The sequence below is a fragment of the Leptosomus discolor genome, chromosome 6 (assembly GCF_034619465.1).
Source record: "Leptosomus discolor isolate bLepDis1 chromosome 6, bLepDis1.hap2, whole genome shotgun sequence".
Taxonomy (NCBI): Eukaryota; Metazoa; Chordata; class Aves; order Leptosomiformes; family Leptosomidae; genus Leptosomus; species Leptosomus discolor.
Window position 1 is genome coordinate 28,094,155 of NC_141396.1, and position 26,053 is coordinate 28,120,207.

The following is a 26,053-nucleotide window of genomic DNA, read 5'->3' on the forward strand; positions in this document are numbered from 1 at the left end:
TTATCTATGCTGTTCTGAAAGTCTTCCAATGATCAAGAGCCTTCCCATGCACTCTATTTAAATGCCTCACAGTTAGAAAGAGCAGCCTAGTTAAGTCCACTACTCTGGACTCATTAGCTGTGGATCTGGAAAACAAACTGTGCCCTTCATGCAAGGTTTTCTACATATTTGCAAATTGTTAATGTGTCTCTCTGTGGGAGCAAACACTGCTCCAATTTATTCCTCAGTTTTGCAACAGAAGTCATGTTTCAGAGACCCCAATTAATTTTTCTCCTCTCCAGTCTTCCTTGAATTATTGTGCTCAACCTTGACCTAAATGAAGCTTTACCAGTGCTGAAACCTCATTCAGTTTAAATGCCAGGTAACCATAAGAGTTTACATTTAAACAGTATTCTTTTCCTGATATCCACCTTGTTGCCAGTGGACAACCGGTTTGAAATAATCTAGTGAATACGCAAATGAGAGTCAAAAGTAAATAAAAAGAAGTTGGAAAACCTCAATTAAATGAAATCAAATTCTGTGGTGGGTGATCCTAAAACACCTGTCACACAGTCCATTGGAAACCAGGACCTGAGATTCTACTCCAAGGTCACAGCAAAGACCAAGCAAGCATGACGTCTTACAGTATTTGCCTTTATCACATCTCTTTACATTGCATTTCCCACAGAAAAAAAAAATAAAAATTTGAACTTGTATCAGTAACAAAGACTGAACCATAGTAATAACAGCTTAGCGATGGTGCTGAAGGAGGAGTTTGGTTTCGGCTGATCTTCCAGACTTTTGGGAGTGTAATAACCAAGTAGTGTGCTAGACAGGAAAGCAGCACAACACAGTTCACTAGATACTTCTGTTTTCTTTTTCACTAACTGCTCTTATTCTGGTATGTTAGGGTTCAGTATTGTCTTTCCAAGCACCCAATTTATCAAACAACTGGACATAAATGCCACATTATAGCCACAGTTTTAAAACTGTACTTTGGGAGCATGTTCTCAAAGCAGGGCTGTTGGATCCCCTCTACTCGCATACTTGCGTCTCTGATAAATGGTTTAAATCCATGATATATACAGCTTATTCAGAATTTCCAAAACAGAGCACAATCAGTATTTTCTGATGTTTCAGACTCTTAAAAAGCTTACATTTCCAGAGGTAAAATGGATGTGACAAAATTACAGCCCCCATACTTTCATTACAAGATTTCTGCAAGTCTTCAGAATAAAACTCTGAGAAAACTTGGCAGTTCAAGTATATGAGGGGAAAAAAACCCAAACCAACCTGCAATAAATTCTGTAGTATATTTGATATGATGGAGTTGTCAAAGTTGTCTGCATGTGGTAAAAAATAATTTAAAAAATCTTAGCCAAGTCCACTAAAATAATTTTATGCAGGTTCTGAGTGGAAAGATAGGAATAAATGAAAGTAGTATATCGTGCATAAACAAGATTTTGAGAGTCTCAAATTGTTCCAGTATGTTATAATGTGGAAGTGTAGTATGTGCATAGGTATGTACAGAATGAACACCTAAGAATTACAATTTCTTAAAGAGATACTTTAATGTAAATGTATTTCAAAGCTACAGAACCAAACGGCTGCATACATATAAATTTGTTCTCTGGACTGCCACAGGCAGTTTGAAAACAATTACATATAGCAGAGATTAACAGCTTTTTCCTCCTTGTAATACAGCCATACAGGTTCTCTCTCAGTACTGGTTTTACGAAAATGAGTGCTACTGCACCAGACATGAATTTAGCTGTTGTTTTCTCGTACTATGTGTTCCATATTTTCATCTTTTTCTCTGTAACAGCAATATTAATTTTGGTGATTCAAATACCAGTTTATTCACATCAGGGATTCCACTGTCAGGACTGTAATAACTCCCTAAGCCAACATAATTGAAAGATAAACAAGACAGACCCGTACAGCACCAGATCAAATGCCAGCAAGTATACTCCGATCAAAAACTATGGTGGAACCTGCAAAATTGAGCCATACAGGGTTTCAGGCTCCTGAGAGACTGGGGAGATTGACCCCCTCATCCTATAACTGAGTAACAATACCAATATTTCACTTAGTTCAATAGAGAAAAGACGTGTTTATTTGGAAGCCATCACCCGATACCCAAAAGACTACTGTAAAATGTAGCAACTGTCGAAACTTATTATTTTCAGAGTGAATTTTAAAATTTTTCAAAGTCTATAATCTCCTTCAATTCCAGAGCTCTCTGAAACATCATCTTCCACTTAAGAAGAAAAATAAATTTCAAGAGGTTTGTGTTTATTTCACTTTTTAAAAAATTAAGCTAAAAAATAGAAAGGTAAAATCTTTCTATCTTCGTAAAGATGGCAGCTTGTTCCTCACTGACATCTTAGCCAGCCTTTGGTACCTGGAGAAAGCACAGCTGTGGACTCCTTGAATACTGCAGACATTTGAGATCCTTGCACAACTATAAGGCACAAGACAAATCAGATTAATGTTTCAGGCATGACAGTCGCTGCAATCTTGCAGCCAAATAGCTGCCTGCTGAGCCAGCTCTACTGCCAAAGATCCACTATATCTGACCACAGGGAGGGACAGCTTCAGGGCAGCATGATCTGGCAGACCAAGCTATGGCCTAAGAAAAAAGGACTGAACTCAGCTTGACACTGATTTCTTCCACATCCTGCATGAAACCACAAAAGCAAATCTATGCAAACTCAAGCAGCCACAGTAACTACCTACTACTCCCACTGACTTGAATATGTGTTCTCAAGGTACTCTAGTTTTACAGGATCTGCTTCAAAGATCACTGTTGGCAATAGAAAGATTCCCACTGTTGGCCTCATTAATATGGATCATGCTACACGTTTCATTCACAGTTTTAAAAATACAGTGCAAAATGAGGATAATATTGTTTCCCATTATGTATACATCTGTGGTAGTATGTCTGTACTTCTATGAGGATGCATGTACATTTTCCTCTATGAGTATAGTGTAAAACTGGGCAACATACTGCGTAACAGTTCGTACCTTGCAGGGACTGGACTAAATAGTTGCAGTGCACCAGGGATTTGACTGCAGAATGATATTTGCCCTTATTTTTTTTTCTTCCAAGTCTCCATGGTGTGAGAGTTCAACGCCTGTGTAGAAATCTACAGGAATTGTCAGGAAGATTTTTTCAGAGAGCTTGGCACTGGCACAGGGATCAGAGCAGTCCTCAGCATTCAGAAAAATGTGGCTGGAGACTTGTATTTTTTTGAGTGACTAGGCCTGCACATATTTTCACAAAAGGATTTGAGCACTTCAATAACGTTAGGATAGAGAGATCAGTACGTGGAACTGTTGCTTGGCAGAAACACAAGGTAGAGCAGTTTGGAAACTCTGAATACAAAGATGCTTTGCTGAAGCTCTAAGCTTGGACCTCTACAAGTACAAACTTTATTGCTGCCTTTGCTGTTAATCCATTACTGCCCAAATTAACCAGAGCAATGACCTATGTAATAAATGAGGCCTAGGATCTGTGTCCACACAATTCCTTCCCAAAGAAGATTTTTAACCATGGCAAAGGTTCAATCAATCATTCAGCAACTACTTAGAACCTGAACCAGGTGTTTTATTCACAAACGTCCATATATACTGCAACTAACACCATACCCCATTATCCTGTACTTTCTGCATATTAAACCTGTATGATAAGTCTGAGTTTAGGGTGACAACATCATGGAAGGGTGGTAATGTCAATAACTCTATTGTAAAGGAGCAAGATTATTTTGTATAGGCTATGCATAGTACAAATGAACCCACTGTTTATATTTTGTAGCATTTAAAAATACATACTACAGTGATAATGAGTGAAAAGAGACAATGTAACCTTTTAGAAAAGGTGTTCTATGATCTGCTAGATAAGAAAATGTCCTAAAGAATCATATATCTTAACTATTATGGGCCCAGAGCTTATCGTTATTTGTCCTGGCAAGGGAAAGAAAACGTATCATTACCATGTATATGTAAGATGTACACGGGCACAGTACCTTTGAGTACACAAATAAGTAAACAAAGTTTTGACAAATCTATATACTTTTATGTTTATATATCATGCAACTAAGCACTAGTAAACCAGACAGAAAAAGTACTCTCATTCTTCACCTTCCTTGCTATTTAAAGAGAAATATTTTGTATATTTGGTGGCACTGTCAATGATAATTTAAGACCACCACTTTAAGAGTTTGAGTACTGCTTTTAACCTTTATTCTCTAGACATTTTTCAGTTCATTCAAGTCAATGAAAGTTCTGTATGTGAAAGAACATCAGAGAGGTATGAGTAACATGTTATGATCTAAGCCACCGAAACGCAGAAATTAGTTCAGAGAAAATGTAGATATGCTATAAAGACGACCTTAAAGATAAAAAGTGCTGTGGTTTTTTATAGGTATAATAATTGCAACAAACAGTTTTCGCAAATGTAGACAAATCAGAAATGATGAATTGCAGTCAAAATATTGCTCTCATTTCTGGTAGTTTCTAAAACAGAAAACACACTTTCTATCACTACAGATCACACAAACTACGTGCTGTAATAATAGAAGTTTGCTAAATCCCATTTCAACTTCCAATCAGACAATTTTGGACAGGATATTGGACAAACTGCGGATACCTGAAGTACTCAAATACTAAAGCTGGCCTTTTTTGTTTATAATTATTTAACCTCCTAGAATATGATCATCACTTAAGATATAAATCTGAACCAATACATGTATTTTCATCAGTATAGTATACTATCAACTTTTACAGCAACAGAAAAAGAACTCATCTTTACAGTGTTTATAACAAGCAGAATTAAGGGAGGATATAAAATCTCAAAGTTATTACACAATTTCTTTGTTATGCAGGAAAAACTCCATAAAACAGACCATTTCAAAATCTGTTTCTTATTAGGCAGTTACATAAAAAGAAAATTAAAATACCGTATGATTTATTGATATGCATTTTGTCCAAATCAGATTAGTTTATCTCTTTTTTCTATCTAAATTTAAGTACTTTAAAAATGCATAGCTACAGCCCTTTTTTGGTAGGATTTGCAAAACAACTTTCATTTTTGACAGCACTAGCAAAAGTAAGCATAAAAATCTAAGCTATTAAATAGTGCATATAATGTCCAAATTAAGAAATCAGGTATCATCAAAAGCGATGGTAACAAATTGGGTCTTTCTGACAAAGGCCTGATCCTGCCATTGGTGCTCCCTTCTTGAGCACAATGTTTTCAATGTTTTGAACATAACTTGTGCACACAGGGTCATCCCCTGTAGGTCTGTCCTCAAATTTGTGTAACATAAGGGAAGTGCTTAAGTTTCTGTGAAGGCTTCAGTTTGCTCTTTTTCAAGAAAGCACTTACATGCTAAGTAGACCATAAAACACTTGCTTTTGTTAGAAATCTCCAATAAAGCAGAACTAATTTCATATCACCTGTTCCTTAAGTAGCATAAACTTTGTTCTACAGAAACAGATATGTGTACGCACAGCAAAAGGGACTGATGAGATCTGTTCTGGGATGCCATAGGTACATATAGTCATGCATGCACAAGGAGATGAAAAGCACAAGAGGACAACTATGAAAAGGGTGGGGGAACAGAGAGTCTACCTCCTGTAGTGAGGAGACTAAGAAAACCTGTCTTGGTTAGTCCTACAGAATGAGTGCTGAGAGATGCAGGCTATTAATACATCCTGAGGTAAACACCAGGGAGAGAGAAGAGCTATTTCAGTGGAGGACAATGTCGGCAGGAGAACAAATAACTATAAAGTGACCACGAGTTACACTTATCCTGGAAACAGCAAGATTTCTAATTAGGAGAGGACTGAGGTTCTGGAGCAGCTTCCCACATCAGCAGTAGCAAGGACAAAATACTGAAATACTTCCCAACGAAAACTTGATCAGTTTACGAAAGGGGCTGTATGATATGGCTGCCTGTAACTGTAGAAGACTGCGTGCAGTGAGCAAGCTGATGCCTCCCAATCCTGTGCTCCTTCATTAACTACTCACTAGCTCATAGGCCAGTCACAGAGTATGCTCTGTAGGAAGTCTTTTAATTTCCTAGTTCACAGAGAATTTGAAGACATTACTAGTGAAATCTTAAAAAAGTGACAAGGGATGTGCTATTTAAGTTAATTAGTCTTCCTACAGGACTCTTAATTTGTTTGCATCTCCTGGATTTCTATGGATATGTCTTCAACCTTCATTGCTTAATCCCTAGTGCCTCAAACTGTGAAAATACCTATGAAACAACGCATTACTGCTCCAACACAGACAAATTCACTTGGGATCATCTGTGGAAGCTGAAGCTTGCATGTACTGATCCTCAAGACCTGTTGCGTTCATTTGGTTTCTTAAGCAGCCATATCCCCAAGTTCAGCACTCTTTCACTTTGCCACATATTTGGTAATTGTAGTTTTAATCCCCTTGTTAAGTAACATATGCTATTACACAGTCCTATTTCTATATTTTGCTGTAACATGCTAAACTAAGTACATTAAACACAGGAGTACACAAACCAGAGCATTTTTGATCTACTAGCAAAGAAAATTTTGTATTTTTTTCCTAAAGAAAACTGCCTTATTCAATGTATGTTGAAATAAAATGAAGTAAAAATATTTTCAAGTGCCACACCCAAGACTGCAAATGTACTTTAATTCCACAGCTTTCATTAGAATTAATGAAAGATATACAGCTAAAATCCATAAAGAAAACAGTTCAGTCTATGCATAACAGCAGGAGGAATACTCTCAGTTAAAGCTCATCTGACATTAGACTTTATTTCATGCTGACCTTGCTCAGCTGGCAGATGCTTCTCCACCTGTGTTTTGGCTTACATATGTCTGACATCCTCAACTGCAAATTAACTGTAGTTAATTTTATGCAGATTAATTCTGCTGAAAGTCACACATTAAGAGGGTAGTAGGTTAAAGTCACAGTGAAGTGGATGCCAGTAATGTCCACATCCGTATTTCTAGAGTATTGGCAGCACTTTAATTTCCTTGGGACTCTACATATAATATTGTTAGAGTTGTCAAAGTTTAAGCCAGCAACATGTCTGCATCCAGCTGAAACTTTAGAGGATGGAGAAACCTCGCACACTGTGGCTTGGAGCCTCAGAAAAAAAAAATTGCAGACTGGTGAGTGGTTTTAGTGCACACTGGTTTATACCTCTTTTCTAAGGAAATAAATATTGCCAGCCTCCCCACTACAAAAATGTTCTAGGAGTTCAAGACCATCACATCTTGCCAAGTATAGCAAACCTCTTCTATGAGACAAAAGACATCTTGCACCAGAAAGACTTGCAGCTTGTGTTACTGCAACACTGATTCAAAATTCTCATCCAATGATGAGAATTCTCATCTAGCATATGAAACTTGTTATATTTATTTTAAATGCCATTGCCAAACTGACTATACAGTGTGCTGCTTGAAAACCTATTTTACACAATCTCTGTGATAGAAAATTACATAGTAGCCATATTTAAAGTTTCCAAAATCTACTTATTCATGTGCTTAGATTAATACCTTTTGTAATTAGGCAAATGAAATAGCATATTTTTTCCATCATCATTGTGATAAAGATAGACTAAAAGAGCACACAGCTAGCTTGGTACTTTGTCCAGATTATTTCTTCAGTGCTACTCACTCAAAAGAAGTATTTCAGTCAAATTCTGTGTTACTAAATCACGGAATGGTGAAAATTTTCACAAATATTTTTCCAGAATATTGTATATTCCTTACCTGCGGGCAGTCTTTGATGTAGTGTCCCTTGTTAAAGCAGAGGTGGCACAGGTAGTTAGGAGGTGGCCTCTTGCTGGGTTTTCTGGCTTCTGAAGAAAGGGATAGGTCAGAGAAATGCTCAGTGAGGGAGCTTAACCCATCCACAATGTTATTAAGAGAGCCATAAGGCGATGCACTCTTGTACAGACTGCTGCTCAGAGCCTGCAAAAGCAAAGTAAAAAGTCACATGAAACATAGTACTGTATTTAGGATTGTTCTGAGACTGAGCTCAGTAGAGGAAGGATAAAAATAGCAGAAAAAATGTGATTTTTTTCTTTTTTTTTTTTCATTAAGAACATGGCTCCATATTTGAGGAGGGCAATATACAGGCCATTAATAAAGAGGTTTCACGAAAGCAGTGCAATGGAGCTGGGCACCCTACTGCTGAGGAAACTATTCAGCTTGCCATGGTTCTTTAGCCCAACTTTTCCGCTATGGCCAGAATTGCTTTCTTGTGTTTGATCATACCACATTCATGGTATGGTTGGAATATTCAGGCAAAAAGCTGAAAGAACCACCCACAAAAGGGAGCGTTTTTGTGTCCAAAACTACTTACGTGAACAATACTGAAGTCAGGAAAACGAAAAGAACACCGGGAAAAACTTAAAGTAATTTTTAATTTCCAATCTGGTTAATCATACAGTCAACATAGAATCCCATGTTCAAACAGTAACAAGAAGCATTCAGATCTACATCTGTCTTGGATTTTCTAAGGGAAAACCTGCTGTGATTTAAACATTTCCTGATAAACAGTAAATACCTAGGTTTTGTACCTCACCTCAACAGGATCTTCACTCAATCTGCAAATCAAAATCAGGAGCTCCTGATTTGCCATTGAATAGTTTTAGAACAGCAGGAAACCCATAATCACCTAAATAGCTAATCTCCCTAATGGAGATAAGAAGGATTCATTCACTTTAATGTGTTAAGGCTCAAAAGAAACTGTGTAGTTTGACTTTAAAAAGTAAATAATAACTTAAGAAAAAAATAACATTAACATGGCAATGAATCACTGTAGAAACAGGACCAACTATTGACAGGCATCTCCACCCTGAAATGATGGAACACATTTCACAGGGCGTTTCTATGTTAGGTCTGATGCACCCCACAGTAATGCTATGCTCATGTAATTTTCCTGGCATCAGAGAATTACTGCTGGCTTATGGGAAAATGAGGTAAGAAGAAGTCCAACCTGTGCCTCTGTGGAGACCTTGTTTTTCAGTGCTATTAAATCCAAATATTTCAATGGAGTCTTTAAATATGTCATATATGTTTTCATATGTTTACATAAGTTACATACATATTGAAGACATACATTGAAATTGATTTAGAGAGTTTGTGAAATAAATCTGAAATGGAATTACATTTATCTTGGAGATCTCAAACCATTCAGGTATGGCTGCACACAGCGAGTGTCTTCTGGGTGACAATAACATACCAAAAGAATCATTTTGAAGCTCTAGAGGCAGTTACCTGGATGAGTCCCAGCTATCACTGAATCCCATCCCACTGCAGATGGTGTAGACTGTAAATAAAAATTCAGCCTAAATGCAAGCCGCCACTACCCGAATAATCCACTTCACCCACCCTCACTATAGTCAAACACAATCGGCTGAGCACCACTGACCCCTCTTACAAAGCCGAAGCTGGTGTATGGCAGCAGGATCTATTCAAAGGGCCACAGAGTAGAGTTTGATCTCATGGGGGACTTGCACACATGTCCTGGCACTGAAACACCCATCATTTTACCCCCAGCATAGCACAGCTCTGTGATGGTGCAAGATGTTCTGACTGCTGAGAGGAGAACCAGCCACTTTGTTTCAGGGGTTAAACCATACATTTTAAAAGGAAAAGCTATTTCAAAAACTAAAACAAAACTATTTTAGCTGCTTTAGCCATCAAGCAACCAGAGATACCTCCAATGCTCGCTGGAATGTATTTTCTAGGATTTATTGGACACTACTGGATTGAGAAATTCTTGGCATCAAATTGTTAAAAGGAAGGGGAAGTGCTATGGATGCCAAAATAGTATTAATTAAGGGTCTTCAAGAAGTTCTTGTCTCCCCAGGAGCCACTTTCTCTTACATACACTTGGAATAATACAAAACCTTTCTTTTTAAGAGCCCCTCTTGCCAAAAGATTCTTGAAGTACTTCACATGCATTACACCCATCAGTAACTTTGCAAATTCCCTATTACCTGATTTTTATAAAGGGTGGATGTATGGACACACAGAATGTGTGAAATCCCAAATTCTTTACCCATTGCTGAAATCTGGAACATCCCCTGGGGATGTAGAATATATCTCCTGCCCATCAGGAGGCTGCTATTTCTGCCCCCAGGGCCAACCCAGTGACAAAACAAAACATATCTATCTGCTGCCTTCAGTGAGCTTTGAATTGGACATATGGCTCGCAGTGGTGACTATTTTCTTTTCTGCATATCCTTTACACTGAGCTATTACCCCCATTATAAGGGAGAAATTTGGCACCACGACTGGCTATTACGTAATTCACTCCTCCAACCACCTTTCTTGGCACGTTTCAGGTCAACACAGAAACGTAAGGGTTGCAATGACCACAGTTTTGCTCACTCTGTCAGCAAACCTTTACAAACTTTTATTTGTTTCAACCATGGCAGTCAGAAGCCTTGTCAAAGGCCAGGATCCCATCAGATTACAGGCTGTACTGACACTAAATCATAACCTTAGCGGCCACCAACAGCTCTGTGGCCGAAGCATAACACATGGCTCTGAAAGTGGCCACCTGGTTCAACTGGCAGGGCACTTGTGCAATATGTGTCAAAGCTGGACACCCAAAACATCCAGTCTATACATGCCAGCATAAAACAGTTCCCTACAATCATCTTGAGGCCCAGTGTTAAAAAAGGAAAAGATACAAATATAACATCCCAGAAGACGACACTAAGGGAGAAGATGGACATTGCCGACGTCACTGGTGCTTCAAAGAACAATGAATTCATTAAGGAAAATTCCTAGACAATCCCAAGATGCAGCCCATCCCTCCTGATATAGAGTCAGGCAAAGCACTTCAGCAGTTCCTGACAATCTGACCTGGAAAATGGACTTAAATCAGTTTAACTCAGAGCCAATGTGAAAAACACATAAATCTGGCACTTGAAAGATGCTATAAAGAGCACCAGCACAAACGGTGCTACATCCTGTTGCTAGCTGTGTAAATCTCCAGTTCTTCAGAAGAGGATGAGGAAAAAAGCCAAGTTATATAATAAGGGTGGTGGTGGGAAAGTTCATCTTGGCCCTTGGAATCACATAGCAAAAGCTTAGGAACTTGTAATGAATGTGATGAAAGCAAATGGTGATTTAGTCCATTTTGTCTTTGTAGAAGTCAAGGGGTGAGTGAATATTACTGAGATACACAAAACTGTTTTTTTTCTTTTTTTCATCTGGGGCACTTAATTGAACAAATCAGCAATTCAGCCCTTACTAAGTATTTGCACTGCTGCAAAGGGGAATTTTAAGGGTTCTGAATAAAGACTTTGAATTGGCTTCACACTCAAAGGGGATGTCCAGGGGATGATCAGAGTGACAGGGAGAATGTTAATGGTCTCAGACAGATGATAGTAGAAAGGAAAATAGAGAGGAAGAGGGAGATGCATTCTGACTCATTCTAGTCTCAAGTGTATTGGTGCACACCTTGGATGTGGCATGGAGACTGCCGTGATGGATTCCACCAAAAGCAATCACTGCTTTGTGTTCACAGTATGTCACTAGCAAAGCCAACCTATTTCTTTAAAAAGCAGACAACAAGTAAGATCTCTCAAATGGGGTCTCATTTTGAGCTATAACAGGACAGAAAGGATTTGGCACTGAAACGGTTAGTGCTCTCAAGAAGCAGAAAGACCACACTGCATGTCCTAATTACAAAGCTCATCAGGCCAGCTGCAATGAATTCAGGATTTCTTTATCTTGCTGCACTGGGAGGACGGGGGACCTGGTGGCAAAACTTAGAAAGTGGCTTGGTGGGAAGTTCGAGCTGATAACGTAAATTTGTTTCTTTGTTTGTTTTTTTCATTTTTTCTTCATTCCTATGAAACTTGTTGATTTAGCCCAATGTGAACCAAACTGAAAATCTAGTCTTGTACTTTCCAAAGGTAATATCTCTGCTCAAGAGATCTCTAAACTGTATCTGTTGGTGGTGTTGGGAAGTAAGCTTTCTTTGTTATTTGTTTGCTAAGTGTTTCCAGTTAAAGGGAAGTGTAAGGTTGTGGTGAGGTCCTTTTTTGAAACAGGCAGCTATTGTCTTCTATAGCTTTGTTACTCTGATTTCCAGTTGGGTAACATATGTGAGTGACTCAAGAGTTCCAGCATCTAACTCACCTCTAAGAAATTCCTAGTTAAGTGAATGATCTGGCAAATGCTCTAGATTCCCCTGGCTGGTCCCTGTGTTTCAGAGGCAGCTTTTGGGACTGATGTGCTGAGAGGTGGATAAGGAAACATTGAAACAGAATTATCTCTTTAGCTTCTTTATAGCAGTGGTATAATCTTGAAAATAAAGACAATGGTTAGGAATATGCCACAAAACATTTGAACAAATAGGTGTCAAATTTCTTTCCAAATTTCCCACTGGTATGGTTACTGCTTTAGCTGTAAAAGGTATTTTTTAAGAGGAAGCAGAAAACACAGATAGCATGATAGCATCTCAGTTATGACAACATTTAATTCTGCCCAAAGCTGATAGGATTACCTATCTTCCAGAACAGCTGATATTAGTAAGTGATGGCAACCTGTTTATGCGGGAATGTCATGTTGTCATTAGGATTTACAGGAGTTAAGATGTAAACCTTTTAGGAGTGGGACTGGAAATGTAGAGGCATAGCTGGAAAACTCAGTTTTTGCTCTAAGTTCATTTTGTGGCTCTTGGACTCTTCATCACCACTCTTAAGGCAGTGATGAAGTGACACAGATCCACCAATGACCTGAAGTTAGAACGACCTGTGCTAGTTGAAGTGGTTGATAAGCTGCATCCGGCCAGGACATTTGTTTGGTGCTCTTGGGGCTGTTTGGGGTTTTTTAATTTAAAAACTGTACTTTGAAAAACCACTCCCCACCCCCCTCCAAAAAAAACAAAACTCTATTGGTAACCCTACACAGTATCTCACCAGTTAAAATAGAAGACAGAAGGAAACATTTAAACTGGCAAAATGAGTATGAGGAAAATGCAACTTCTTGTCCTCTTTGAAGTCATCTGCTGTTTAAGTGCAATAGCTAAAACTATACAGGAGAAGCCATATATTTGTGGAATAGTGTCCAGTTTTGGGCCCCTCAGTTCAAGGACAGGGAACTGCTTGAAAGAGTCCAGTGCAGAGCCACAAAGATGATTCAGGGGGTAGAACATCTCCCTTATGCTGAAAGGCTGAGGGAGCTGGGTCTCTTTAGCTTGGAGGAGAGGAGATTGAGGGGTGACTTCGTTAATGTTTATAAATACGTGAAGGGCAAGTGTCAGGAGGATGGAGCCAGGCTCTTCTCAGTGATGGCAAATGATAGGACAAGGGGCAACGGGTGCAAGCTGGAGCATAGGAGATTCCACATTAACATAAGGAAAAACTTTTTCACTGTGAGGGTGACAGAGCACTGGAACAGGCTGCTCAGAGAGGCTGTGGAGTCTCCTTCTCAGGAGACATTCAAAACCTGCCTGGACACGTTCCTGTGTGATCTACTCTAGGTGGCCCTGCTCTGGCAGGAGGGTTGGACTAGATGATCTTTCGAGGTCCCTTCCAACCCCTAACATTCTGTGATTCTGTGACATAATGCTCCCAAACTGTTGGATTCTGTGCATAGTATCCCTCATCACGGATGTCCTTCTTTGTTCCCGCTAGCTAAGCAAATTAACATTGAAGCTGGCAGAGGTGACTACTTCTCCCTAGCAGGATAATTTTCTTTGGATGTGTCATCATTATTGCGATATTCCACCTGAAATCCAGTGGGTTAACATTTAAAGAAAAGAAAAAACCAAACAAAAAACCCCACAACAGTCCAATACTAAAAAATTCTTCCCTATTTTCAACTATTTAAAAGTACCTCTAAGAGACCTGTGAAAGAATCTGCTCAAGCTATAAGTTAGTATGATTTGTGCTAGCAGTTCTCTCCACGTTTGTTTTAATTGCACATACTGAAGTGAGGTCCTATAGTATTTCAATATTCCTACAATGTAGTCTAGTCATCAATTCTTCCACTATGTGAAACAGTAATCGAAAAGCGATGAGCAAAGAATTTTTGATTACTTATTTTTGCTTTAGTATGTTGCCAACCTAATAAAGCAACGAAAAATAAAGCAGTCTTAACTTCCAGAGTTAAACTTAAGTCAGCAGGCACCATGGCTGTTTGAAGTTTGTTGGAAAATGGAGTTGGATTGCCCTATCACCAGTGTAGAAGAAGTAAGGTTTTCATATACTGTAAATTATAAACATTCTCCAGTCTGTGAAGCATGTATGATGGTAACCAGGCTAGCTAATTATTAGCCCTGCACTGAAATGTCAAAAGGTGCATAAGTTATCAGCTTGGATTTCCATGAAGATAAGAACTGAGTACATCCCCATGCTGTGTCATGGATAAAACAGCAGGATAGACAAGTCATTGCCCTCACTCAGTTGCTATTTTCATGTAGGAGGAGGGGGAAATCTAAAGCTACCCAAACAGTAATTCAGTGGCTTGTACATGCTAATATACAAAAATTAAGCTGAGATCCTATATCTATCTTCCCTGCTAATGCCCCAAGGCTTGCTTCTGACATGGGATTTATCTCTGGGGTCACGCAACATGTGTGAATGCACAACAGTTGTACCTGAAGACAACCATGTGGAGAAGAGCACTTCAAATCTGACTTTTCTGTGCTTCAGCTCTTTGTAGGTGGTCAAAACAGTTCCCTGCTTTTGTCCCCAAAGAAAATGTCCAACGTCCAAAGAATCAGTGTTTATGGCCAACCACAAAGCCTTCTGAAAATAAAGGAATTAAATGAAAATACTGTCATAAATTTAGTTGTATTAATTACCAACGCTGAACTGGAAAACCTCAAAAACTGCTCCTGTATGGCTTCTGTCTGATAAACTATAAATACTTTTAGAGAAAAGACTTTAAGAGTTTACTCAGTAACATTTTAATATTGGACAACTGTAAACAAAGCTCATCACTCAGTGAAGAAAATGTTTGCCTGGAGGAAGAAAAAAAGACTTGGGCTTCTGTTTCCTTGTGAAGTCAATGTTTAAGTTAGCTGTGAAAAATCTGGTCTTTGGGCTGACTTTAGTAAAATGTGAATTACTCAAGTTCCTCATCTAAAACCACAGATAGATGTAGATTAGTAAAGTAAACCTTAACTAATACATTCCTGGCTAGTTAGATTAGCCAAGTATATCTTAATTCATCCTTCTTCTGTAGGGGGTTTTAGACAAATACATGCTTATATTAAACCGCTAACACTAATGTTCATTTCTAGATATCTTCAGATAGATGGCACTAGGACTTTCCTTTTGTAGAAGGAGTATCTTAAGGAGACAACTCTGTATGTGGCATGACTTGCCAGTAGTTGTGAAAAGAGTCAATGGTAGGGTGATGAATCTTTAATCCAGTGGATAGATCTTTCTAATCTAATTAGACCACATCTGATGTCTTGGCTGGTTGTGGCTTCTTGGGTTGTAATCGCTCATCACTACTGAGACTCTGCAGAACAGCAAGTAGGTGCAACACACTCCTCTGTGTATGGCTGGTGTACCTTCAATCCACTGCACGGTTGAAGAGCAATGTATGCCACCATCTTGCCTTGCTTTAAATACCCCGATCTTTAACATTTTGATCCAAAGGTTTCAATGAGTTTCACAGATCTTTAGCTCTTAAAAAAAAAAAATGCTGCTCCCTGTCTACTATACAGTGGTATAGAAGTAAGAAAACACTGGCAGTTAAGAAGCTGTTCGGTCACCATCTTCAGGCTTGCTGAAGTGCACGTAGGCCTTTCGGCTCTCTGCTAGTACTGTGATCCTCCCTATTTCAGCCTCAGAGAGAAGTTTGCTGTGGATGTCAGTGAGGACACTTGTTTTACACAATGTACAGGGACCTCACAAAAAGCCTTTAATGGCAGATGTGGAAAGGTGGGACAGGAGAGGATAGAGATTTCCTCTGGTCAGAGGTGCACAGTCGTGGAGGAAATTTCTATATCTTGCACCAAGCTCTGCAGGGATCCTTTTCATTCGCTGAACACTAAACAACTGCCCACTTATGTTAAAGAGAAGCTCTAACACATGAGCACTATATTAGGGACAACGGAGACCATTCATGTTGCAAATTACTTTAACACATCCCCACAGGAGCTTTCATTTCTCGGCCTGTCTCTCAGCTGCCTGCAGCTGAGTCTCCCCCAGGCTACAGACTGCCAACCTCCCTGACCTTTCTGAGAGAGGGCCATGGGGAAGGCCTCTGCCAGATACCTCAATCCCACTGCCTCCTCGCGTTGTCGAAAATCACGCCTATTTTGTCGAGACAGGGTTCTTGGACAAGGAGGAGGTTATGAAGGTTGTATAGCATAAAGTGACGGGAGAAATGGATGGACATGTTTTGACCCCTGCACTTTCTGCTAACATCTCTGTTTCCTGCAGGAAATCTTGTCTCAGTTTGACCTGCAGTTTGAAAAACAGGAGTCAGGTTTCCTCTCATTTGGTGGGTCTTTTGACACTCCAAACGTAAGACAAATAACACCCGGAAATAGATATGTGCCTGTTCAAGACACACTTAGGAAAGCATTTACCTCCTGTGCAGCTCTTGCATGATTAAAGGTTTTGCTAAGAAATGTCCATTTTGTCTGAGACAGTTTTGTTTACATCATTTACATTCAGTAATGCCTTCTTGGCACAGAAATCTCTGTGATGGCTGCCAAAGTTTAAAAGAGGCAAAGCTAAGGTCGCTGTCAGAGGTAGGAACAATACGTCATCTGCCCAGAACAGGCCCCTTGCAATGTGCTTAGGGCCTCAGTTCCTGCACTCATGGGAAGACAGAAACTTTTATTAAATTGAATATAGTGAGGAAAATAAATTATTTGCGTGTACTAAATGACCAGCTGGATTTTCATTTTGTGACTCCAGCTTTTACACAGTTTTAGCTACATTTCAAGCCACCCTCTTAATCACTTGTGAAACAGCACAGCTTGAAGTGTGATCTAAGCCAGTAAACCTAAAATTTCACAATCTGCTTGAGGTAAATTATAAAATGACAATTGAGTAATTTGGTTTCCAAGTAGACTTAAGGGTGGGTTTTTTTCTAGGTTTGGTCTGTTAGAGGAATGAATGAATCTATTACTCTCAATTTCAGTTGTAATGTATGTTGGAGAAAGACGGTTCTAAGAACACCTCCGTATTTCAAGGACCACTGATGCTCAAACCCTCTTAAGAGCTCTTACTAATCCCTCATCTTCAGGATGCAACGACAGTACAATAGTTCCTTTGCTTTCCATTCAACCACACGTATCCACAGCACTAATGACAGAAATAGTTGCCTAGCACGCTGGCTTAGTGTGAAGAAATATGGGCTCCGACTCCCCTGCTACAATTGCAACCAAGGTTAGAAACCTGGGACCCCTAGGTTGGCAAGAGAAAGCTATGGGAGCAAGATGATCCCTTTAAAATGCTTGCTTCATTGGCAGTTAGCTAGATGAGATGTAAATACAGATTTCCAGATCACTGCGATCCTTCTAAGGTATTGCACTTGTGTTCATTCAAAAGAGACACCAAATCCTGCCATATGCAGGGGGTACGTGTTGGTGTCCTTTAATACAGCAAGAACATATTTCTGCTTTGGATACGAGAACAAGAGCCCCAGACCACAAGGCATTCGCTTATCTTCAAACTAAATCTGTAGAAACACAAAATGTATTTCCTAAGATACAGGTTTGGAAGACCGTGCAGCAGCTCTCCTATCAGCAGCAGTTAAAGAGCTAAGAAAAAGGGCCTACAAGAGGCTTCTTAAAATTTGACTCTTAGTCAAAGTATTGGACTTGTTAGTGTTTGCTTACTTTCTGTCATATGTTTTGGTGTAATGGGCTAGGCTTGTGACATGTTAAAACTTAAAACCCACCAAAACTGCAAACAGCTGCATTGGCCTAGCAAGACAATGAGGGGACATGGTCAAATCCCAGGCCTCGTAACCCTGCATTTATTCTGCCTTTCTCAAGTGAATCTGTCTATAATTTTAGGTTCTACTTTTAGCAGATCACAGATTCTTTGTAATGTTTCTGAGAATAAAAACCAAACTGCAGGGAAAAATAAGTGATCTAAGTGGTGACACTTAAGAAATACTGTCTGTCTGAATTATGTCAGCATTACTGTAAGATTTGAATAGCTTTATAAAACTTACTCGGTTCCTTTGATCCATTGTAACTTCTCTGGAACCCAGACAGAACCTAAGTAAACTGCCATGAAGCAAAGACTTACATTCTTCCCATTTATTTAATCATTTCATTGTGGCTTTCTAAAGAGGAAGAAGGGCAGTTCAGGAAGAGTGGCAAAATGGGCATTAGGCTGCTGGCAATTTTCCTGGGGAAAAGAAACAGAGGAGATGTACCAATACTAACTGTTACATTTCATTAAACCATTCAGAAGCTTTACGGTGATACCCAGTACTGCTTTTTAGGCAGCATTTACACGTATGCATCTAATTTAGATAACAGAACACATTTGGTTTCATTTCTATGCAAATACATATTATCAATATTGCATGATTTAGCTTCACAACGTCTGTGCCTACACCTTTCTGCACCTGCACTGTGTCACTGTTTTTCACGCTTCTTAAAAGTAGCATGGAAAGGATCCTCTGGTCTTAGATTTTAGTGCCACTTAAATCAGGTGTCAGAGTCCTTTTATGGCCCACTTAAACTCTGAACTAGAAAACTTTTCTTTGCATTAATCCTCACCTAATGACTGTCAATAACATGATCTTTTCTTATAATTGTTTATTATCAAAGTAACAGGACTATTGATGAAAGTTGTTTGCTATCTGTCTCTAACAACTCCACAAAATCTCCCAAACAAACAACAACAAAAAGGGGGGGAGAGGGGATTGGCTGTTAGATAAAAGCAGTTTTGTACACTTTTTGGTTATCCATTCATTCCATACACATCATAAATGAATATATTGGTTCAAATCAGACTTGCTTGTCTGATCATTTGTGCAGTTCATTGAAGAAGGATCTTCCTTTTCTATCCTGAATAACTGAGTCTGTGTCTGTAAAGCAAAAGAGGAAGGGATGAAAAATCATTACCCAACACAGTTACATCACCCCTTTGTTTGGGTGCCTTGGGACGGAAGATGCTGTAAATGCATAAAATAACTGTAACTGAAGGCTGTGTGTATAAAATAGAATTGTAACAAGAATTCTACATGCTTTTGCCTCCAATTATGGGTTGGGGTTTTTTTTCCTGTGATTTGCCTGGCAAGCTTTTCAAGACATAGATGTATTTGTGAGACAGAAAGTGAATGCCAGTGCTCCTCTCAATGGGGAGTTTGTATAAATACAAAGTCCCAAGTGATTTAAAAGTGTCAGTAATAATTTTCAACTAATCAGGAAAAAAATATATAATTGGTCTATCTTCTATTGCCAGCTTTTTTTTTTCCTATTAAAAGGAAATTAATAGTAAAGCAGAAGGCCCATAGTCCTCTTCTGGAAGACTTGATTTAGGTTCAGCAATTAATATTTTAGCTCTTGCCAGATTTCAAAACATGTTTCAGCCTTTGATGTGATACTAAGTAGCTGCAGAAGACTATGGTGGATAATACTTTTGTTGCGATGAACCAAAGCCCAGCTGTAAATCATGTTTGAACTAGTTAAAGCTAGAGGTAGTGCAGGTGCACTGCAGAGCTACAGCAGTATTTGCTTCAGGTGTGGGGAGGGTAGGGAAGCAACAAAAGAGCTCTGGCTGTTGGAGTAACTTCAACACATCTTCACTTCTTACTTTTGGGAGCTTTCTGCTGCTCTTACTCAGGCAAGGAACATCAAGTAGGGCTAGTAGATAGAAATGGAACAGTGTAATTTGTATGTTATCTTGAGTTTCCCACTTATATAAAATATAGATCTTATTTTCAGATTCTGCTTCCTATAGTACAGTCACACATGGGGTTTTTTCTTCCCTGGCAAAAGAGGGTGTCTTCCAAAGACAGAAGTAGCAAAGCAGGAGGCCACAGCTGCAGAAATAAGAACAGGGAACAAAAAAGAATGCTTCTAGACATAAAAACCTGATATTTTTCATTTTGAAGGGCACATTCAACTGGAATTGGAAATAGAGTAGTTGTTAGCTCAAATACCTGCAATAGGATCTGAGACTTTTAAGCCCAGAATAGAGAGTGGGCTATGAAAGCCGCAATTCATGTGCTGAGGCAGTATCATCAAAAGGGCTCTAGAGCTGGCTGTGTGGGAGGATGGAGGAGGCCAATGCCGCCAAGATCCCCAAACCCATATTGTCTTCTGACTAACAGATTCAGCTCCCTGGAATCTCTTACAAGGACCAATGTGAGAATTGACATTTAACTTCTTGAAAAGCAGTTTGAAAGGAGTTGACTGGCACTTTAAGTAGCCACAAAACATCTGTAAAGTACAATCACCATCAGGCAGAGAGCACAGTTTCTCCAACACAGGAATTGTTAAGCTATTGCCTTTTCAATAAAATTTGTACAAGGACAAGACAACTGAAATGTTAGTACTACATGAAGAACAGTGAGAAAAATGAAGATGAGGCAATCAATCAAATACTAATCACTATTATTAAAGGACACCTTCACATACCGCACTACTCTAACTGTCAATAACTATGCTTAAATAAGAAAAGATAATACTGTGGTTGCTCAGTCTGCAAGTGAGAAGCAAGAAGTCCTGACTGCAGCGCTGTGCACACTAAGCACTCTGTGGATCAGAAATATGCTCTGTGTAAGAATAACTAATAATATTTCACAAAATGAAGGGAATTGGAAACGTTTTTGAGCATATGGCAATTTCTGCTACTCTGAATCTCTGTTGTATTTGCCCTAGGACCACATCGGTTGTGAGCAACCTCTTACAAAGTGTTTTGTTCTCTCTTTTAAATCTTTTAATCATGGTTCTTGGAGATGTGACACTTAATTTAGTGGGTCAATGGCCTGATCTTGTATGGCAACCCCTGTATTCTTCTGATACTAAGAGAATGGCAAACTTTTTAATCTTAGAATCATCCTTCAAGCTAATTCATCTAGGCTAAATAACAGATCTTTCTTCATCAAGTATCAAGCTAGCGTGTATACCTCTAATTCTATAAAAGACAGATGGAAAACAAGTTTGTCTGACATAAAACTTATTTTCTGTAGAAATGCCAACTTCCTTGTATACATTTTTGTTCTTGACAGTGTTTCATGGCATTTTGTTGCTGTTTATATATGAATACCACTATCATACTAAATTTTCTTCTTTGGGAAGCTGCCTAACAAGCAGTACATATGCCAGTGCCACAGACCTGTTTCTGTTTCACAAGGGATTGAATGTTATTTTCCACAGTACACTCTAAACTTTTTTTTAATTCCACACATTTTCCTTTCTTCCTTCCTGAGTGATCTCCACCTCACTACAGCAAACTGAACTAGCTCATGTTCTCTTATTCCCAGTTAGTTCCTCTCTTGCCTCTAAGGACTGGATCTGGCAGTCCCTGAGTCAGAAACATGAACTACTTTTTGAGAACTGATTATTTTCTAACCTAGTATATGCAGTTATTTGTGCTTAAATAAGATCTGGTTTAGATCCAGAAATGGCTGCCATGGAAGTTTCTAGAAGGAATTTCCCTCTTGAAAGACACGCAGTGAACTGCACATGGGCAAAGAATTCATGAGGACATAGGCTCCTTCTCGTGTGTAAATACCAGCTTGTGCCAAAATTAGTGCCCTAGGTTCAAAGAAACAAGTCTGATTTATTGTAATATGGTAATTTCTAGTTACTAGTTGCTGTCTCCTCTTGACTGAGGTCAGCATTGATCTGGTAGATTGCCTACTGTGAGTATAGAAAAATACTGTATCAGTGTCTTACACCCTTATTCTAGGTTTCTCAATTATACCACTCAATGACACAAAGCTACAGTTACCTGGCTGTGTCTCAAACACGTTAAATCCATGTAACCAGCCCCACAACAAAACCTCAAATTCTTGACTCAGATGAATGGTGTTATAAGGGTGAAGCTCAGTTCAACAGCCAATTTAATGCATCTTAATGTTCTAACATGCTTTCATTTCATATCTAGGACAATAAACACTGCAGTAAAGTTTTGTTTAAAGCAGGTCTGTTTTGCAAAATGAGCCTTGCATATGGAACAAAACACTCATTGTCGCTTTACTGTTTAAACCTTTATTATTGTGTTGGGTTTTTTTTTTCCTGGTACAATGGGCTTTTGTGCACCAAACAGCTGTGTTCATCATGTTTATTTAGAAGGCATCCATTGTAGTGGAAGAAGTCTAGAGGACAAAAATCTTGGTGAAGTGCAAGACTACTCTGTGGGTGCTTTTCCTGTCCAGTTCCTTTGGTCAGCATGCAAGTCACATACACAGGCACTGCCATGCAGACTTGCAAACCCTGTATAATAGCAACTTTTCACAAGTGCTGTCTCTTATTCCAAGCGTTCTCCTCCAGAAATTTTCAATTGCAAGGCAACATACAGGACGTGCGACTATTTTACACCCTATGATCCTATCGTTTGTCAATCTGTTGCTATTTTGGCCGCTCATTAGGTCACTTTCCAAATATTGTGTACAGCTATGTGTCAATCATTGTCACAGCTCTGCTCCAGGCTAAGCCAACCCAGGACAAAACTGGGAGGAAAAAAAAATGCCAACCAAAGCAAGCACTGTGTAGCAAACAGTCAACAGTTTAACTGTGGAAAGCTATGTGTTGTTCCGAAGATAGCATAAGCCCACTTGATGCAAAAGCAGCATATGGTACTAATGCTCCCCAAAATAATTTTACGCAGTTGAAATACATAGTGTATACCCAATGGCATCTGCAAATAAACAGATGTTAGAATCTCAAGAATTAAGAGCATGACATTGTAGGAAACTCTTGGGTGACTCCTGCCAAAAAACTAGTCTAGTTTCCAGTTTCTGGAAAGAACAGAGCATCTAACATATTGACAGAACTTTCTTTGAACAACGGTATCGCTAACACCTTCTAAATCCTTGAATGAAAGCTGCAGTATAAGCAGACAGCGTTAGCCTGGGGAACTAAAGGATTCACCACTTTCTTCGGGGTATATCCAGCAGGGCAAATGCATTCCTATGCCATAGGAGATGACTGTGCCCCTTTCCCTTTTTTCAGGTTACCCTGTATTACCACGTAGTTCAGGTAAAGATTGGAAACACAGAAGTGTCTCTATCAGCCACATAGTCAATGCTATTGTTGTCACAGCCTGGAAAATGAACTGTAACAACCTAACATGCTTGATCTTTTTAAAATATTAAAATATCTCTATAGAATGAAATGGCTCCTTGTTTCCTGAACAGTGAGTGCTCTAGGCTTTCTACAGAGGTGGCATTTTCAATTGTTGTCACTCATGTGCCTCAGGAAACTGTAATGAGGTTAAAAAGAGCAGAGCAAAGTTACATCCATACAGCTCATGGATGACAGGAATCCATGCAGAAATGCAGCTCAGGTGACTGCTGGGATGCAAAAGAAGCACAGCCAGGGGAAGCTACGAAGGGGCTAACTGCTCAGAGCTGGGGCTGAAGCAGGGGCCTGGGGAAGGCCTGGCATACTAGAAAAAAGATTTTCCAGAAGAAAGGAGAAAAGTTCGGGGGGGAGACGACATGGGACTCAGATGGGACTGGAAAGAAATGTGACCCAAGCAGAAAGAGAGAGAACGTGACAAAAGCATTAGCCCCTACTAGCAAACAGTATAGTAGAAGCAGAAAATGAGCTCAGAGGGAATTTTAAGGAGAAGAAAACTGTTCCTCAGAGTCTGTTTCAAAGGCTCCCTGAATGCAACCTCCATTTACTTGTTTCTTCTTTTTTCTCCCAAGGAAAAAAAGCACCTGCTGTGAGAACATATCCTGACTTGAACAAATACAGAACTGAAGAGTCCAAATCTGGAGGGAGTCCACGTAGGCCAAACTCCTGGAGCCTTGTCACTACCTGAGCATCATGAAGCTTGTAAGCAAAGCAGAAAGGGGCAAAATCTACAATTTGTAGTCAACAGGTAGGTGGGTGGAAGTTTAAATTACACTGTCCATTAGTCTTAAGTTTCTTAAGTGTTTCTTAAGTCTGTGTGTTTTTTAAAGTGGGTATGTTAGGTTGTGCTTAATAAGGCTGGCTACATCAGACTGGATGGATTTTGAACTATATACTCTCAAAAATAGTGTGTTTCGAGACTAGATGTTCTTTGTGAAATTCTTAAGGAAGAAAGAATTTCTAATTAAGGAAAAAAGAATGCGTACATGTAACTCCAGCTCTTAATAGCTATAACACCAGAGCAGTTGGGGAATTTGATTTGTTTTTAATTAACAATCCCATAGCTTTGCTGACAGAACAGGAATGTGTATTTTGACTGAGAATCATTTTAAACCTACACTTTAATGTAAACGGTGCTGGAAGGACTCTGCAGTGTCATTCTGAGGGAAGTGCCAGAGCAGGTTCGGATGCATAGTCCATCTAACCCTTGTCAAATGGAGCCACCGTCGAAGGCCTCCGGCAAGAGCCCCATAGCAGGCAGTAAAACCGTTGTTGGATCTTTTCTGGAGAGGCTATGAGCTGCGGTGTGCGAGGTGCCACCTTGCAGTATCTCCATGCATGTGAAATCCCTCCAATGCAGAAGTGCTTGACCTCAACAACTTCCTGTGACAGGCAGTTCCACAGTGAATTGTCTTTGCATACCCTAGTTTTTTAGCTTCCTTGTCTTCGGTTTCATTTAGTCTTGTTCTTGTGTTATGAAACGTGCACAAAACTTTTCACCCTGTTTTTGTCATGTTCCTGTTTATATCTCTTCCTTTCAAATAATGCTGGCCCCCGATCTCTCTCAAGCTATATACGTTCTTTATATCAAGCTTTTTAAGTATCACTTCAAAAAAAAAAAAAAAAGGGGGGGGTGGGGGGTGGTGTTTGCATTTTATTACGGTGTAGCACTTTTTTGTGCTTCCCTCCCGCCTACCCCTGGCACCGTCCCGGTCGCGCAAGGGAAATCGGTGTAACCATTTACCAGACTGTCAACACGGGCGCCCCTCGCCGCTGGCGGGCGGCGGCAGGAGGCGGCGCGGGCGGCTTCGCCAATGCCGCTCCGGCGGCGGCGCCTCGCCCCGGCCCGGCCGCCGGCCCGTTAGCGGGACGGGCGCCGCCGCCAGCGCCGAGGGGCCGGGGCGGGCGGCGGGAGCGCGCTCCGGCGGGGCGGGGCGGGAAGGGGCCGGGGCCGGGGTCGGAGCTTGCGCGGCCGGTCGAGCCTCCCCAGCCGCCGCCGGGCGGGGCGGGGAGCGGGGCTGCCCTGTCCCGCCGGCGGGCTCGGTCCCGGCTCGGGGAGAGGGGAGGCTGCCGAGGCATCATGGCGGTTGTGGACCGGGGCGGGGGGCAGCGGGCCGGGGGCTGCGCGCCGGGAAGCGGCGGCGCGGACTCACCTCGCTGCGCTGGAGTTGGAAGAAGCTGTTAAGATAGCTGGAGCTGAGTGAGGAGCCCAGCTCCGCGGTGCTCTTGGTGTAGCCGAGGTCGGGGTGCTGGGACGAGGAGGGCTCGGGTCTGAAGGCATCGAAGGCGCTGGCCTGGTGCGTGTCTTGCAGCGAGAGATAGACCCAGTTGAGGAGCTGGGCGGGCTGGTAGACGGACGCGGCGCTGGTGTCGATGGCTGACAACAAGCTCATCTTTCCCCCCGGGCTCTGCGGGCGGAGGCTGTCCCCGCGGTGCCGCTCCCCCTCCCCGCGCTCCGGCCGGCGCCGCTTTCCCGTCCCTGTCCGGGGTGCTTCCTCCTCGCCGCCGAGAGGAGAGAGAGGGGAGAGAGAGGGGAGAGAGAGGGGAGAGAGAGGGGAGAGAGAGGGGAGAGAGAGGGGAGAGAGAGGGGAGAGAGAGGGGAGAGAGAGGGGAGAGAGAGGGGAGAGAGAGGGGAGAGAGAGGGGAGAGAGAGGGGAGAGAGAGGGGAGAGAGAGGGGAGAGAGAGGGGAGAGAGAGGGGAGAGAGAGGGGAGAGAGAGGGGAGAGAGAGGGGAGAGAGAGGGGAGAGAGAGGGGAGAGAGAGGGGAGAGAGGAGAGAGAGGGGAGAGAGGAGAGGACGGGCCGG

General features: G+C 40.7%; 1 protein-coding gene across 1 annotated transcript in view; it reads right to left on the minus strand.

The window, feature by feature from the left end:
- Window positions 1-25,641, minus strand: part of ZCCHC24 (zinc finger CCHC-type containing 24) — a 113,520-nt gene extending 87,879 nt beyond the window's left edge. The window contains exons 1-2 of the mRNA XM_086467127.1: window positions 25,402-25,641; window positions 7,747-7,947 (exon numbers count right to left, since the gene is read on the minus strand). Coding sequence (XP_086323253.1) covers window positions 7,747-7,947; window positions 25,402-25,641 — 441 coding nt within the window. The remainder of the gene's footprint in view (window positions 1-7,746; window positions 7,948-25,401) is intronic.
- Between the last annotated feature and the right edge of the window lie 412 nt (window positions 25,642-26,053).